Below are 16,296 nucleotides of genomic sequence, written 5' to 3' on the forward strand. Positions count from 1 at the left end.
GTCGCACTGCTGCATATTTCAGGACTATACAGAATTTATTATTGCACTTAATAAACACATGATAAACTGAACTGTGCCGATAAATTTGAAGAGTCGGCGCTACGCTGTGCGCGTGCAAATATCTGATCCAACACTGCGCGACTTATCATGGTTACTTGTGTCAGCGTTATGCATGCGCACTCCATCACCATTATGGACCCTGTAAGGCCGCTGCTCAATTCTAGCTGCAACTACTGTGTAGGGCGCTGCCCTCGCGGCGGTGGCTGTCCATTGTGAATGACAGCACCGCCGCTACCTTCAGGGCGCCCCCCCCCCCCCCCCCCCCCACCCCTATCCCCCCTTATGCATACGCTAACGTCGGAAAGGCGCCCGATGGCCCAGAGCGGCCTTGAAGGGTCAACGCTCATTTCCAGCTACCACGGTGCAGGGCGCTGCCCCCGCGGAAGGGGCTGTCCATTATGAACGAAAGCCCCTCCAAGCACAGTGCAGTAGGGAGTTGGTCTTTTGACGCACTGCTATCTTCACGGTGTCTTTATCAATTTGTGGGGGAAAACAGGAACCCTTTCGTAGCTGGTTTGCTGAGCCGACAAAGAGAGCCCAGGAAAGGACGATTCGAGCATTTTTTTGGCGATGTGGGGAACGACATGCATTCCTCACTTTTATCCTATCCGCCCGCTCATCGATCACTCTTGTCCGAGCGCCCCACCGTCTGTGCCGTACCGGCTTCTCTCTCATCTATTGTTTGCATATGACAAGCACTGAGGACAGGGGGTACGCATCTCTACCAAGATCTTGACTTGCAGTGCGAGTGGAGAGGGGGGGGGGGGGGGGCGGCGGTGTGCTTGGGACAGGTCGGAAGGAGAGCCCCAACGGGAGAGGATGTGCATGCCCTTACCGACGAGAGAGTGGTGTAGTATTTGTTTGTTTTGGATTTTGTTCTCTTAGCGAGACCCTGGGTTTGAGGCTGTGCCCAACCCGCGGGTGGGTCTATGTTTGATTGGGGAATTGATGTTTGGGGCGGACCACTGAAAATGACCGCCCCTATTTCTTTGTTACGGTTATAAAAACCGAAGTAAACGGATGGAGACCAGGCTGAGCTGGGGCTCCATGCTTAGCATGTAACATTCTGCTTCTTAACCTCTAACCTGCTAGGTAGAAGAGTAAAGTTGCGCAGCGTTTGTTTTTCTTGTTAACTCATTTCTGCTGTTTCCAGTTTTGCTCCTTGTACATGTTTACTGTAAATATATGTTCCTCTATCTGTCATCATCTTGAAGAACGCCTCTTGGTCTTCCTTCACGCCGAATTTACCAGAGGAAGGGAATTTACCAGAGGAGAGGAAGAGGAATTGTGTGATAATTGGGGATTTTAACGCACACTCCTCATTCTGGGGAAGTGAGCATACTGATTCCAGGGGTCAGCTCATCGAGGATTTTATTCTTTCAAATAACATATGTTTAATGAATACGGGAAAAGCCACGTACTGCTGCCCCAGCTCTGGAAAAATGACCTGCCTCGATTTAACATTTGCATCTCCATCTGTTTTTAATGATTTTATTTGGGATGTTTTAGACGACCCTTGGGGAAGTGATCACTTACCTACGGTTTTAAAGCTAACATCAGCTACATTCATCCTCCCTACGAAGCCACGGCGATGGAAAATTCACCTCGCCGATTGGGCACTTTTCAGAACGAAGGCCACACTGGAAAAAGAATATGCCGAAAACCTTACGATAGAAGAAATAAATAAAAAAATTGTCACATGCTTAATATCTGCAGCAATAGAAGCAATCCCACAAACATCTGAAATTGCACGAAAAACATAAAGTTTGGTGGTCAAATGAATGCTCATTGGCTAAAAAGCAGCAAAACAAGGCTTGGGGCAACCTTCGCAGCTATCCCACAGCAGGAAACTTGCTCATCTTCAAAAAGGCTAGAGCCAAAGCACGATACATTAGACGCAACGCAGAAAGCGCATCATGGCAACAGTACATATCCTCCATAAATAGCTCAATATCATCAAAGAAAATGTGGGAGCAGGTGCGGAAATTCACAGGAAATTTTACTCCGTTCACATTTCCAATGCTAACACCCGGTACTCAAACAACATTAGAAGATCAGGCCAACATATTGGGTGAGCATTTTTCCACAGTTTCAAGCGCATCCAACTACACACACACATTTCAAAAGCACAAAACAATAGTAGAAAAACAAACTTTTCTTTGGAACATGCATACATGAAGACTACAATCAGCTTATTACAATGCAGGAACTAAGCACAGTACTAACATCCGGTAAAAAGACAGCACCAGGCCCAGACAATATACATTATGCCATGCTTGCTCACCTCTCTGAGACTGCCATAGAGGCTCTCCTAAAATTTTTCAACAAAATATGGATGAGTGGAGAAATCCCCCATGCATGGAAAGAAGCAATCATAGTACCCTTCCTAAAACCTGGCAAACCACCAACTAGTCCCACCAGTTACAGGCCAATAGCACTCACTAGCTGCGTAGCAAAATCATTCGAAAGCATTCTAAACATCAGACTAACCTTCATACTTCAGTCCCAGCCACTTTTAGATATACACCAGTGCGGTTTTAAAAAGACATGTTCCACAACCGATCACCTTGTACGCTTTGAGAACACAGTCCGGGAAGCGTTCATCCACAACCAACACTGCATCGGGGTCTTCTTCAACCTGGAGAAGGCTTATGATACCACGTGGAGGTATCCTCCATGACCTAGCGGACCTAGGTATCCGCGGCAGGATGCTGGACTGTTTGAGCGAGTTCCTAACCAACCGCACGTTCAGAGTCCGCCTAGGCGCAACCTTCTCCAACACTTTTATTCAAGAAACTGGCGTACGTACCCCAGGGGTGCATCCTCAGCACGACCTTATATATCATAAAAATGAACTCCATGGGAAAAGTAATCCCAAAATCTATAATGTACTCAGTTTATGTAGACGACCTCCAAATAGCATGCACGTCTTCCAGCATACCTACCTGTGAGCGGCAGATACAAACAACAATAAATAAACTGGCTACCTGGGCAGATAGAAACGGATTTAGATTTTCCCTTCAGAAAACAGTAGCGGTTCTGTTCTCTTTGAGACGAAGCCTGCAGGCCGACCCCACACTATATCTAAACCAAACCCCACTATCTGTCAAACAAGAGCATAAATTCCTAGGGATAACTTTCGATAAAAAAACTCACTTTCTTGCCACATATAAACAGCTTAAAGAAAAAAGCTTCCCAGGCCCTCAATGTGCTGAAACTACTGTCAAGAAAACGCTGGGGGTCTGATAGGGCATGCCTGTTACATATATATCGTTCTCTGGTTCGCTCTAAGTTAGACTATGGGTCCATAGTATATGGCTCAGCAAGACCGTCCTACATAAAACGACTGGATCCTATCCACAATCTTGGTTTAAGGTTGTCTTCCGGTGCTTACAGAACTTCACCAATAGCAAGTCTGTATGTGGAAACGAATGAACCTTCCTTAGAAGATCGAAGAACTACACTACTTGCACATACATCCTCAAAATCCTTTCTCAGCCCAAACATCTGTTACCCAATTGTCACGAAATGCCCATCCCGAATACTCAACAACAAGCCTCACGCAATTAAGCCGATGCTCTTGCGCTTCGAAGAAAAATGCCAAGCTCTGAACATACTAAATGAAATTAAAAGTATTGCCCCATGACACGAAGCGCTACCACCGTGGTACACTCTCCCCACAGTGTGTGATGTCACACTAACACGCCTCGGGAAAACCTGTACACCACATGACCATATAATACAAGAATAGCTAGCACTACAAGAAAAATACAGAAATTATACTGCATTTTATACTGATGGGTCAAAAACTCATGCTCATGTAGGAAGCGCAGTAATACAAGGAAAAAATAAAAATGCAGTACGACTGCCCTCATGTGTTAGTTTTCACTGCTGAGTGTTATGCCATTTGCGTTGCGGTACAGAAAATAACAAATGAAAACATCAAAAACAGCATCATTTATACAGATTCACTGAGCGTCCTTACAGCATTAAACTCCAAAAATGCCATGGAGCCACTGATAGGAAGCATCTTACACAATATAGTAAAGGTCACAACACAAAAACATGTTATAAAATTCTGCTGGGTTCCCAGTCACGTTAGCATTAGGGGCAATGAGAGAGCCGACATGTGTGCTGCACAAACCAGAACCATGGAAATAAAACATGTGAATTTGCCTCCTAGGGATTACATGAAGTTAGCACATAGCAAACTAAGAGCCAAGTGGCAAGCTTCTTGGGAAAATGAAGGAAACAACAAGCTGCATACCATAAAGCCCATTTTAAAAGAATGGAAATCATGCCATCATAAAGAGCGTTTTATCGAAGTAATTTTATGTCGTTTACGCATAGGTCACACACACATCACCCATAACTTCTTATTAATAAAAAAAGACAAACCTGTGTGTGAAATGTGTGGTGAGGAGCTCACAGTAAATCACATTTTAATTTCTTGTTCGCATCTCGAAGAACTTCGAAAAAAATTTTTTACGGTATTTTACAATGAACACATTCCATTTCATCCTGCATTGCTTTTAGGCGAGCAAACACTTGTCGAGTTTTCACTTGTTTGTAAGTTTCTAAAGAAAGCCAATGTTTTAAACCTATTATAATGTAACCTCTATACACTTAACATAACATCATCTAACCTTGTGTTTGGTGCTTGATAGCCATAGTTGCTTATGCGCCATAAAACCCCATATAACTAACTATTTTTAACGTACACACCCTCAGAATAATATGCAGTTGCGTAACTAAGGCCCATCGTTTCGTTCCTCTTCCACGGCCAGACTGGAGCGGCGACGGCGCGCACTTTGCCAGACCTTTCATGAACGAGTTCGGTCCTTGAACTTATAGGGTTTGCAAATGAGATTAGCAAGTAATTAAACAATTTCAGGCTAGCGAGGGTGTAGCATTGCTGCACCCTCACAATGCAATGCTACATTCTCGCTAACCAAGGTAGGCTAAGTACCTACGGCGGTAGTTTTGCGTGAAATGCTGCATACATCTGCCCTGAATGCTTGAGTAGCGCACTGTAGGGTGCGTTGGCGTCATTTACAAGCGGCCCACAGCAAGGTTATGTCATGCATGCGTTGTTGTATTGATCTTGGTTGTACTCTTACATTTAAAACAAGTTCATCGAGCGCAGGAGTCACCAGCAAACAGTAGCGCGAGCGCTTTGCACCGACCTTTCAGTGCGTTCAATAGAGCTTCCATTCAGCTGCTTAGACGCTGCTTGTGAGGTCCCTCTGTATGCCCACCAGGATGTGGCAACTTTCCCTCAGCGGCCCACCCGCTGTCTAGTTGGTCCCCCGAGGTATCAGGTGAATCACCTAGGTCACGTGGCCTTGTGACGTCATCACAACCTGTCCACCGGGTTATGTGCAATCTAACCCCCATGGCAGGGGGCAGTTCACAGTTCAGTTGATGATTGGTCGCGAGAGGTTGCTCGGGAAGAGCAACATGGGTCTCACAAGCCCCGCCCGCCCGCCGCGGTGGCTCAGTGGTTACGGAGCTCGGCTGCTGGCCCGAAAGACGCGGGTTCGATCCCGGCCGCGGCGGCTGAATTTCGATGAAGGCGAAATTCTAGAGGCCCGTGTGCTGTGCGGTGTCAGTGCACGTTAAAGATCCCCAGGTGGTCGAAATTTCCGGAGCCCTTCACTACGGCGTCCCTCATAGCCTGAGTTGCTTTGGGACGTTAATCCCGAATAAACCAATAAACCAAACAAGCCCCGCTCGTGGCAGCACCTGCCATCGCAGGGCAGTGTCGCATCGCTTAACTGCTGCACTGCTGCGTCAGGAGTGGTACGCGGACTCCCAGGGATCTGTGAAGGTAAAGTAGAGAAAGAAAAAAATGAAAATTAGATTTTCAGGAAAGGAAATGGCACAGTAACTGTCTCACATCTCGGTGGACACCCGAACAGCGCCGTAAGGGAAGAGAGTGAAAGAGAGGGAAAGAGGTGCCGTAGTGGAGGTCTCCGGAATAATTTCGACCACCTGGGGATCTTTAACGTGCACTGACATCGCAGAGCGCACAGGTGCCTTTTTGCGTTTCGCCTCCATCGACACCCGTGTCCAATTACGCATATATGGGTATTGACCCACTACGGAGCTTATAAGTGCCCCCCTAGTGAAGCCGCAACACCGAAGCCGAAGTGAAAACCGGAGTTCTAGCGCACTGAATTGGCATTCGGCCTAACCACGCTAAATTGTTCGTTATTTTTTGCATACTGATTACTTTTGACTCGCTGCTAATGAGAATGCATTACTTCGCTCTCCTGCCAGACCCTGTCGTGCAAGAGTTTTTATATGAATCTTGGTTTTATTACAATTCATATAGCTGCATCGAAAACAGGGGGCAACTGGAAAAAAAATTTCGCGCACACAGTAGCGTTGTCGTCCAAGCTCTCTAGAAAAGAAGTGTACGAAACACAGTACCAGCCCTGCGCACGAATGCTTTGCACCGGCCTTTTTGGATATTATTTAGCTTTGACTCATATCTCATGGTAATGCGTTATTTTTGTGTTTATGTCGTAAAGCAAGAGAATAAGTCACTTTAGCGGTATCTCCGGATGTTCTTGTACTTCAACTGCTTTTTATTTATTTATTTGTATGCCCCCGGGTATGGGGCATTACATGAGGGGTGGGCATGACAGACAAGGTGATGGCCTCGATCTTCTAGAATTTGATGGGACTGGTGAGGTGTACGGCTCCTGGCGGCAGATCATTCCAGTCCAGAGATGATTTGACAAAAAAGATTGGAAATCAGATGTAGTTATTACAGGGGGATGGTACACGGTCTTGTGGTCAATGCGACTGGAGAGACAATGTGCTGCTGATATAATTGATGCCCCTAAAGTTGAAGGGTAAAACTTAAGGAACAGGCATAATAGAGATATTTTCCTTCTCGTTTCAAGATAAGACAAGGAGGCTGTGGATTTTAGAGAAGACACACTTGTAAAATATGAGTAATCGCAATAAATGAAGCGGATAGCGTAATCTTGTATTTTTTCAAGCGTTAGTGAGAGTTTTGACTGATGAGGGTTCCATACTGCTGAAACGAATTCTAATTTAGGTCGGACGAAAGTTTGGTAAGCTAATAATTTGAAGAAAGCGGTAGGAAAACGAAGATCGCGACGTAGAAAGCCGGGGGTGCGGTTAGCGTCAGCGATGTTCATGATACGTGAAGGCCATGCTAGGGTATGAGCTAAAGTAATGCCCAATTACTTGCAGGTAATAACGGAAGATACTTCAGAACCGAAAAAACATATTTAGAGAATGTGGTATTGCCTGCGATGAAAAGAAATGATACATGTTTTAGCAATATTAAGGGACATTAACCAATGTTTGCACCAAGTTTCGATTTGGGTTAGATCTTTTTGAAGGGTGACGGCGTCAGTGCGTGTAGAAATCGGGCGATAAATTACTCAGTCGCCGGCCAATAGTCGGATGTTAGAGGTAACATTAGAAGAAAGATCGTTAATGTAAATGAGAAAAGGCAAGGGTCGCAGCACTATGCCTTGAGCAACACCTGAAGTTACCAGAGAACGTCGGGACGACGATTCGTTAGCGTAGACGAATTGGTCTGTTAGTCAAAAAATTCTGAATCCACTTCATTACGAAAATATTTATTTATTTATTTATTTATTTATTTATTTATTTATTTATTTATTTATTTATTTATTTATTTATTTATTTACAGAATACTGCACGCCCTTCGGGGCCCTTGCAGGCGGGGCGATACAAGTAATACAGATAAAAAAGCACCAAGAGAAAAGAAAATAACGGAAAATAACACACATACGCGATAAGTTGGATGACGTCAATCTTCCATCTGTTCAATGGAGTTAATGTCACTTAGTGCTGCCATACGTAAAGAATTCCAGTCGGTTATCGTGCAGGGAAAAAAATCAATATTTAAATACGTTAGTTCTGGCAGTCAACGGGGTTATTGATTCAGAATGACGATGCCTTGTTGACCGTATCAAGGAGAGTGGCTTAATATAGGGATCAGGGCAGACTGACAACCTGTTATGCTTGAGCATAAAAAGACATTTTAACCTGAGAATTTTGCGTCTTGCTTGTAGAATAGGAATCCTATGTTTAGACGCGCACGTTTCAGTGGTAACCTTTTGGGCGATACTTTATCGAAGGCTTTTTCAAAGTCTAGGAAAAGCGTCGTTGATAACTAAGGCCGTTCGAACTAAGAAAACTAAGGTCATTGATAAAAAGGGCTAGTTGGGAATCATAGGAAAGTCCTTTCAAGAAGCAATGTTGGTAAGGGTAAAAAAGGTTGACCGAGACTAGAAATTTGATGATGTGAGAATAAATAACATGTTCCATTAGTTTAGAACAGATGCTTGAGAGGGAAATAAGACGGTAGTTTTCTATGAAAACGATGGACCTTTTCTGGGTACTGGGACGATCTTACTTATTGTCCAGTCTTGTGGGAGCACAGCTGATAAGAACTGTTGAAAAAGGTGGCACAAAATGACACTAACAACACTCTTAGTGTTTTTAAGGACTTTCGATTTTAGCCATCAATGCCAGATGAAAATGACACTTTTCATAATTAGTTTCATAGTTAGTTAGTTTCATAATTCCATTAGGATCGAACAAAATATCTGGCATAGCTGGGTGATCGAAAACAGGGAAGTATGGTAATTCGCCCTAAGGTTCTTTAGTAAAAACTGAGCAGAAAAAGGAATTAAGAGCGTGCAAACATCATGTTCCGGAATGAGAATAATTGTCATCGTTGTGTAATGTTGTGGCATGTAGGGTTAATAGTTTTCCAAAACTCGTTAGGGTTGATGTACAGCGTGGATGGTAATACTGATGAAAAAAAAACGTTTGGTTTGGCTTGCTAAAGATTGCAGTGTTTTTCGGCAGACTGATTTGGCCGTTTAGCGCTTCGAAAAAGTATTTTCTTTTTGTTTCTGAGGCGCTTCAGTTCGTTGTTAAACCACGGTGACGATGATTTTTCGGTGACGGTGATAATAGGGCTGTGCTTATCTATCAGTTGGTACATTTTGTGTTTGAAGACAGACAAGTTAGTATCTGTTGACTGGTTTGAGAAGTCAAGGACCAGCCACGCCCAAAAATTAGATAATTTGTTCACTGCTGTGTTGTTCCCTTTGTCATATAAGGTGAGTTTTCTTTTTTTTTTTGCATTTTCAATCATGGCAGTTGCTAAGAAAATGCTGTGAGACCGCCTTCACGTACGCTCTACCTTTGTACTGAAGTTGCTAGACTATGCCTTTCGCTCAGCCCATTACCGTAGCCTGCAGGATCGTATGCTTAAGATATGTCCTCCACGCGTCTTGTGTAAGCAGCGGTGTTCACTATGCCTGTGTGAGTATTCCAAGCTATCGAAATAGTTGTTCGAATATCCTTCTACTTAACTGAGACTTCAGTAGTTGCCATTCGGTATCACTGATATTCCACAAGAGGTTCACTCAAGCGTACTCTTTCTGCCGCAATACAGCGCTAGGAAGGAAGCATTTGTATTAAATAGTTTGATGACGTCACCCTTATGTTGATGGCCTATTCCGGTATGCTCGCACAAACCCACCGAATCGGTCATCGACCGCTGTCTTATTGCTGCGGAAGGGAACACAATAGTAAGTCTTCGTTCCACAGCAAATAATTCCACACTAATAATTTACACAGAGCTTCATCTCTGACCATGAAACAGTTTCGTAGTTCTGTCAGGCCATACCTTGCATATTTTTATTTCGCTGTGGTTTGTTTTCAAAGATGAGTTCTCTCGCTGGTTTCGATGAATGTGAATTTTCGATGTTCATTCCGTGGCATGAGGCACAGGCTCTAAAGAGCAGGGCAACACTCTGACAAAGAAACGGAATACAGTTTGCTCCTGTGCTGTTTACATACATCTGTATATCATGTATTGTCACCGTCGCGCTTTTCTGACTTTTAAATAACTGATTACTAGCACTGGGGACTGTGACTTATAAACGAACGATTATAATAAAACAAGTCAGCCTGTACGCACCTCATTCACGTACTATTCGATCAATGTTTAACCAGACGTTAGCGCTGCTGTACGCGAGAGGCAGTAGGCACAGCAATGGGACATCCCGCCAGTAACGAAGGAGGAAGTAAAGAAAGCCTTAGGAGCTATGCAAAGGGGGAAAGCAGCTGATGAGGATCAGGTAACAGCAGATTTGTTGAAGGACAGAGGAGAGTGTGCTAGAAACTCGAGCTTACCAGGAGCTTGGAAGAACGCTCACATTATCTCAATTCATACTTAAGGAGACGTCAAGGACTTGAAAAATTAAAGACCAATAAGCTTACTGTCCATTGTCTACAAGGTATTTACTGAGGTAATCGCTAACAGAGTCAGCACAACCTTATACTTCAATCAACCAAATGATAAGCAGGCTTTCGTAAAGGATAATCGACAATTGACCATATTCACACTATCAATCAGGTGATAGAGAAATTCGCAGAATATAACCAACCCCTATATATAGCCTTCATTAATTACGAGAAAGCATTTGACTCAGTGGGCCCAGCCGCTGTGGCTCAGTGGTTACGGCGCTCGGCTGCTGACTTGAAATACATGGGTTCGGTCCGGACGCGGCGGCCGAATTCCGATGGAGGCGAAATTCTAGAGGCCCGTGCACTGCAATTTCAGTGTACGTTGAAGAACCACAGGTGGTCGAAACTTCCGGTGCCCTTCACTATGGCGTCCCTCATAGCCTGAGTCGCTTTGGGACGTTAAACACCAATAAACCAAACCATTTGACTCAGTGGAAACCTCAGCTGTCATGTAGGCATTGCGGAATCAGGCTGTAGAAGTGTGTTATGTGAAAATATTGGAAGATAATTATAACGATTGCACAGCAACCATAGTGCTCCACAAAGTCAGCAATAAAATTCCTATAAGGAAAGGTGTCAGGCAGGAAGACACGATCTCGCCAATGCCTGTTTATAGGAGGGATTCCGAAGCCTGAAATGGGAACAGTTGGGGATAAGAGTTAATGGAGAATACCTAAGTAATTTGCGATTCGCTGATGACATTGCCTTACTAAGTCACACAGGACATGAACTGCAAAGCATGATCAATAAGTTAGACAGGCAGAGCAGAACAGTGGGGCTAAGAACATGCAGACAACCAAATTAATGTTCAACAGTCTAGCAAGGGAACAGCAGTTCGCATTTGGTAGCGAGGTGCTGGAAGTAGTCAGAGAATATGTCTACTTAGAGCAGGTAGTGACCGCTGATCCGGATCATAAGAGGGAAATAACTAGGAGAATAAGAATGGGGTGGAGCGCATATAGCAGGTTCTCTCAGATCATGAATGGCAGTTTACCAATATCCCTCAAGAGAAAAGTATACAGGAAAGTAAAAACAGCGCTAAATTTTACACAAACTTTACAGAAAGACGGACAGGACAGCGCCTGTCCTGTCCGTCTTTCTGTGTGGTTTGTGTAAAATTTAGCGATGTTTTTACTTTCCTGAACACAATGTCACACCAACTAGCCCAGCAAAAGGTACTGTTAAAAGAAAAGTATACAACAGCTGTATCTTACCGGTACTCACCTATGGGACAGAAACGTGGAGGCTAACAAGGAGGGTTCAGCTTAAGTTGGACAACGCAGCGAGGTATGGAAAGAAAAATGTTAGGTTTCACGTTAAAAGATCGGAAGCAGGCGGAGTGGGTGAGGGAACAAACGCGGGTTAATGACATCCTAGTTGAAATCAAGAGGAAGAAGTGGGCTTGGATAGGGCATGTAATGCGATGGCAAGATAACCGCTGGTCCTTAAGGGTAACGGAGTGGATTCAAAGAGAAGGCAGACGTAGCAGGGAGCGGCAGAAAGGTGGGCGGATGAGATTAAGAAGTTTCCGGGGATGGGGTGGCAGCAACTGGCAAAGGACACGGCAAATTGGAGAGACATGGGGGAGGCCTTTGCCCTGCAGGGGGCGTAGTCAGGCTGATGATTATGACGTGTATCCATCACGGAAGTTATCCAGGTGATTGTTTCAGTGAATTTGAGCTGGTTGAAGTTGTGTGTAAAATGTTCTCGGTGTCATTGCGCTCGACAGCGCACGTTTGTGTGCAAGAGGAACGAGACGGGGTCGTTCTATCAGCAAGACTGAAAGAGTGGGACTCGCGCGCGTCAAGTGCAGTAAGTTCTGCAGTCCCACGCCGACTGATAATGGCCCGGAAAAAAATAAGAAATCCCTTCGACTCGACCAACGCGCGGTGTAGCCTGCGCTCGAGCACGCGCCCAGCGGGAGATCGAACATGGCAGCGACAAGGTCGCACGTGTCCTGTCGAGGCATGAGTAGCGAGTGTGTTTTGCCGCGCCGATAAGAGCTCTTTCGTCCTCACGCTTTCGGTACGTTTGCTCGCGGAAGGTGCGGCTGGGATTGTTTGCGCCTCCAGGCTGGCTTGGCAACTTTAGTCCGCAGAAGCAGACCTGTTTCGACTGACAGTCCTTCTGGGCTCCTCGGGTTTCTGTTGTCGTGAAGTTGTTCGCGGAATTTCTGCATCCCTGCCACGGGTCCAGGCATGTAAAGAAATAGTAAGCGTGCGCCATTAAGCATTTCATGCATTTACATTAAGCAAGCGGCACGCGAAGTGTGTTCATATGCACCAGATCTCGATCTGTGACGTCATAGGTGATGCACTCGGCTTCCTCGAGGTCAGTGCACGGCACTGTAGACAACAGTTCGAATGCAGCTGGCCGGAAACCAGTTACTGTGTAGCACAGCGCTAAGCCCGTCAACTCCGTCAGGTAAAAAGACGTATGTGTTCGGAATGACTAACATCGTTTATTCCGGACATCTGATCTCACTGCATGTGCGCTGAAATTGTGAGAAAGGAGCCCCGGCTTTCGCTTCTTGTTGCGTTTCCGGCACTGTAATACCTTCATACCCACTTCATACCCGTTGACGTCATCTGTCTGTTTTGTACTTCATTTTCTATCAATAATGTACAGCGTTACCGCCGTTCACTCTTCAAAACGACCAACGTGCGCACAGTGCTGACTACTACAGAGAAGGAAGCTCGGCTGTGAACGATCCCCATGCAAGACCTCCGCAATCGCGAAAAGTTACCGTGTTGATGTTGCAACGTGGAACAACTCGCCTCTCTTCCTTCCAGTGGGAGTCCTCGGTTTCTTCCGGCCGCCGCGGTGGCTCAGAGGTTATAGCGCTCGGCTGCCGTCTCGAAAGACGCGAGTTCGATCCCGGCCGCGGTGGTCGAATTTCGATGGAGGCGAAATTCTAGAGGTCCGTCTACTGTAGTGCACGTTAAAGAACCCCAAGTGGTCGAAATTTCTGGAGCCCTTTACTACGGCGTCCCTCATAGCACGAGTCACTTTGGGACGTTAAACCCCCATAAACCAGTATACAGTGATAACGAACTTGTGCTTCAGAAACGCCCCGAACAAATCTTGCTTCCAGCAACTGGCAACCATGCCGCTTCTTTGCCGCGGGTAGCACAATGTCGTTGCCTGTGTCTCTGGCCTAGCAATACGATTGAAATCACCTCGTGGCAGCGGTGACAAGCAGAAGGCAATGGAACTCATCCTAGCGAGAGGAGGAGCACGGAGGCAAAGAGACAGAAGGTGATCCTAGTACACGACCTCTCCCATTGCCTGAAGAAAATTTATTGCCGCGCAAAGGTGCGAGTACCGTTTTCCACCCAGCCAAGCTACAAAAGTATTGCAAGTGTGTGTTATGAAGTACACCCAGTGTTTTGTCTGCCGCGCTCAGGAATGTAGTCCTTGCTGTTTCTCTAAGCTGCAATAACCATTACTAGGGTCTGACTAGCCGGTGTGTGAACGACCGATTCAGGTAGCGTGATAACCTTGTATAAGGCGGTTGTAGTTAACCTTCACCTGGCGACGTGTTGCCGAGATTATGGTTATTCTGAGGAATTCAGCTGAGGCAAAGTTGTAAACAAGCAGTCGGAAGCTGGCAAGCGAGATATTAAAGGCGACAGAGATGGCTAGGGCTGCTTGATCGTGGTGTCACTGCCCAGTCCATCGCATATGAATTGAATAAGGAACGAACCTTCTGAAAACGACAAAAGGAATATTCGTGTGGTTTATGACTTCCGCGAGATTTTACTTGAATTTTTCCAATTGATCTGATTTTCTTGCTTCATTTGCCTTCGCTCGTTTACGCTTCAATTTATTCTGCGTGTTCCTACCCTAAAAAATCTGATCAAGTCAGGAACTTGTGGCGTCGTGTTTCTCTCCTCTGGTCCTCGTCGATTCTCGCGCCGCTGTTGCACTATTGACTATTGAGAAGACCAATGCGTGCCGATCATGGATGCGATCTACAGCAGACGCTCCATGGGGCCTGGGTCGTGTCTTGCTTGCAATCCCGAGAAACTCCGCTGTACATGCAGGCTGTCATCCGTGCTGTTCGACAAGGCGATGATGGTGGCGGGCGACCCCTCGGACATGCGCCCGTTTATCGGTCGCCAGGAAGAGGTGGCCTTCGGCGACCTGGTCTGGGTGGCCGTACTGCACGCCTTCCCGCAGGCGGTGCTGCAGCTGCACATGGTGCTCTTCACCGAAGGTGCAGGCTTTCTGCTTGGCGAGTGGCCCGACTACACCGGTGAGCTCCAAGAGCACGCCCCCGCGTTCGGGGCCCCTGCTCCGAACCCGTGCGTATATTTCCAACCAACATCGTGACTAGGCAGCAGTGCGCTCAGCGCAGCCCGCGCTGGGAGACGAGTGGCTTTAGCCCCGCCGAGAGGTTTGCGCGCGCGATGTCAAGAGTTCGAAGGGAGGGCATATCAGCTCTGCAGTCGCCAAGCGGTATGGCGACCACGTACACGTTTAATCGAGGCACGACTAGCGCCGGCTGCAGACTGCGTTTAGCATCTCGGAGCGATTAGGCTCCAGGTGGTCGGTGCAGTGAAGGCCCTGATCATGCTTGCTGCCAGTGAAAAGGCATTTTCCAAATGGTACATCAAAGAATGCCCAGATGACAACGGCTTTAATCACGATGGCTCTTTCGGCACCTCTCTAGGACTAGTCACTCCTTCATATATAAACTCATCATCATTCTGCTCACGAAATGATAGGCCGTTATATGTAGGTCCCACGTCGTGTGCTGCAGAAGCCTGCAGGCAATTTTCGCGCGGTGTCCCGGAGGCCTGTTGGGAATTTACTGTCGCTCCGTAAGCCTACGTTCCCTCATGATTTTTTTTTCTGAGGGGGGGGGGGGGGGGTTGAATGAATGCGAACCGTTACAACTCTCGACCACACAATGCAACCGCAACGCATGCCCTTAGTGGGACTTTCCTGATACCTTTAAGTGGGTATAGACACCTAACTTTTGAGTTCGTATCTTCTTGTTTGTAATGATGCGTACGACATTGTTGTACATGGATTACCACGTGGTATTCTACGAGCACTAAATAATTTATAATCGAATTTCTCTCCCATCCTGTTTCGGTTTCAACAGCCGAGATATGACTGTGACGTCAGTGTGGTTATAGGCCACGTGAGGCATGAAAGAACTGCAATATAATCGTTGCTTCTACATTAATTGGCAATCCGGCTCTTAAAGAAGGCTGGCTCTAGCACTGCGGTGAATTAAAATGATGAAGCAGCGATTATTTCGATGTTTTTCCATGACTCACGTGAGATATAACCACACTGACGTCAGAACCATCGTTCGGCTGTTGAAACCAAACATCATGACCGAAAAATTCGGTTATAAATTATTTAACGGTCGTAGGTGAATACTGCATGGGGATTCATGCATAGCAGTGCCTTCCGCATCACTATAAAGAAGAATATATGCCACAAAAATTAGGTGTCTGTACTCCTTTAACACTGTCACATACATGTGTACCTTCTCGAACACGCACAGTCGTCGGGTCGCCTTCCGTTTCCTTGCAACGTCTCCTGCAAGTCATTTGCTCGAAGGGTGTGTCCACAACGTCGAACGAATCGAGACGTTCTTTGGTGTTCCATTGATGTCCTTTGGGAGCTAGACATCTTGTCCAGCCTCCAGGACTCTCTGACGGTCACACTTCGTGCATGCCACAGTCGATCATACCCAACCCTACGGGCCTGAGCAACGTGCAACACGTCAGTCTTAAGCATAAAAGCCACTTGAGCAAGGCGATCTCGTAGTTTTCGTGGCATAAGGATTTTAAGACCAGCGCCGTCCTTGATAGACTCGAGGGCTGGGCTTCCAACGCGCCGCCGATCTCCTGGTTCAGAATGCATTCAGAGGGTCAC

At 46.1% G+C, this 16,296-nt stretch overlaps 1 protein-coding gene across 2 annotated transcripts in view; it reads left to right on the plus strand.

The window, feature by feature from the left end:
* Positions 1-16,296, plus strand: part of LOC149353823 (uncharacterized) — a 43,997-nt gene that overhangs the window by 6,844 nt on the left and 20,857 nt on the right. Inside the window, exon 2 of one of the 2 annotated variants that reach the window (XM_089582860.1) lies at positions 14,445-14,705. In XM_089582860.1, the coding sequence (XP_089438986.1) occupies positions 14,445-14,705 (261 nt within the window). The remainder of the gene's footprint in view (positions 1-14,444; positions 14,706-16,296) is intronic. The other variant, XM_089582861.1, reaches the window with a different exon arrangement.

This window comes from Amblyomma mixtum, chromosome 3, assembly GCF_055824585.1.
Source record: "Amblyomma mixtum isolate Tamu chromosome 3, ASM5582458v1, whole genome shotgun sequence".
Lineage (NCBI taxonomy): Eukaryota > Metazoa > Arthropoda > Arachnida > Ixodida > Ixodidae > Amblyomma > Amblyomma mixtum.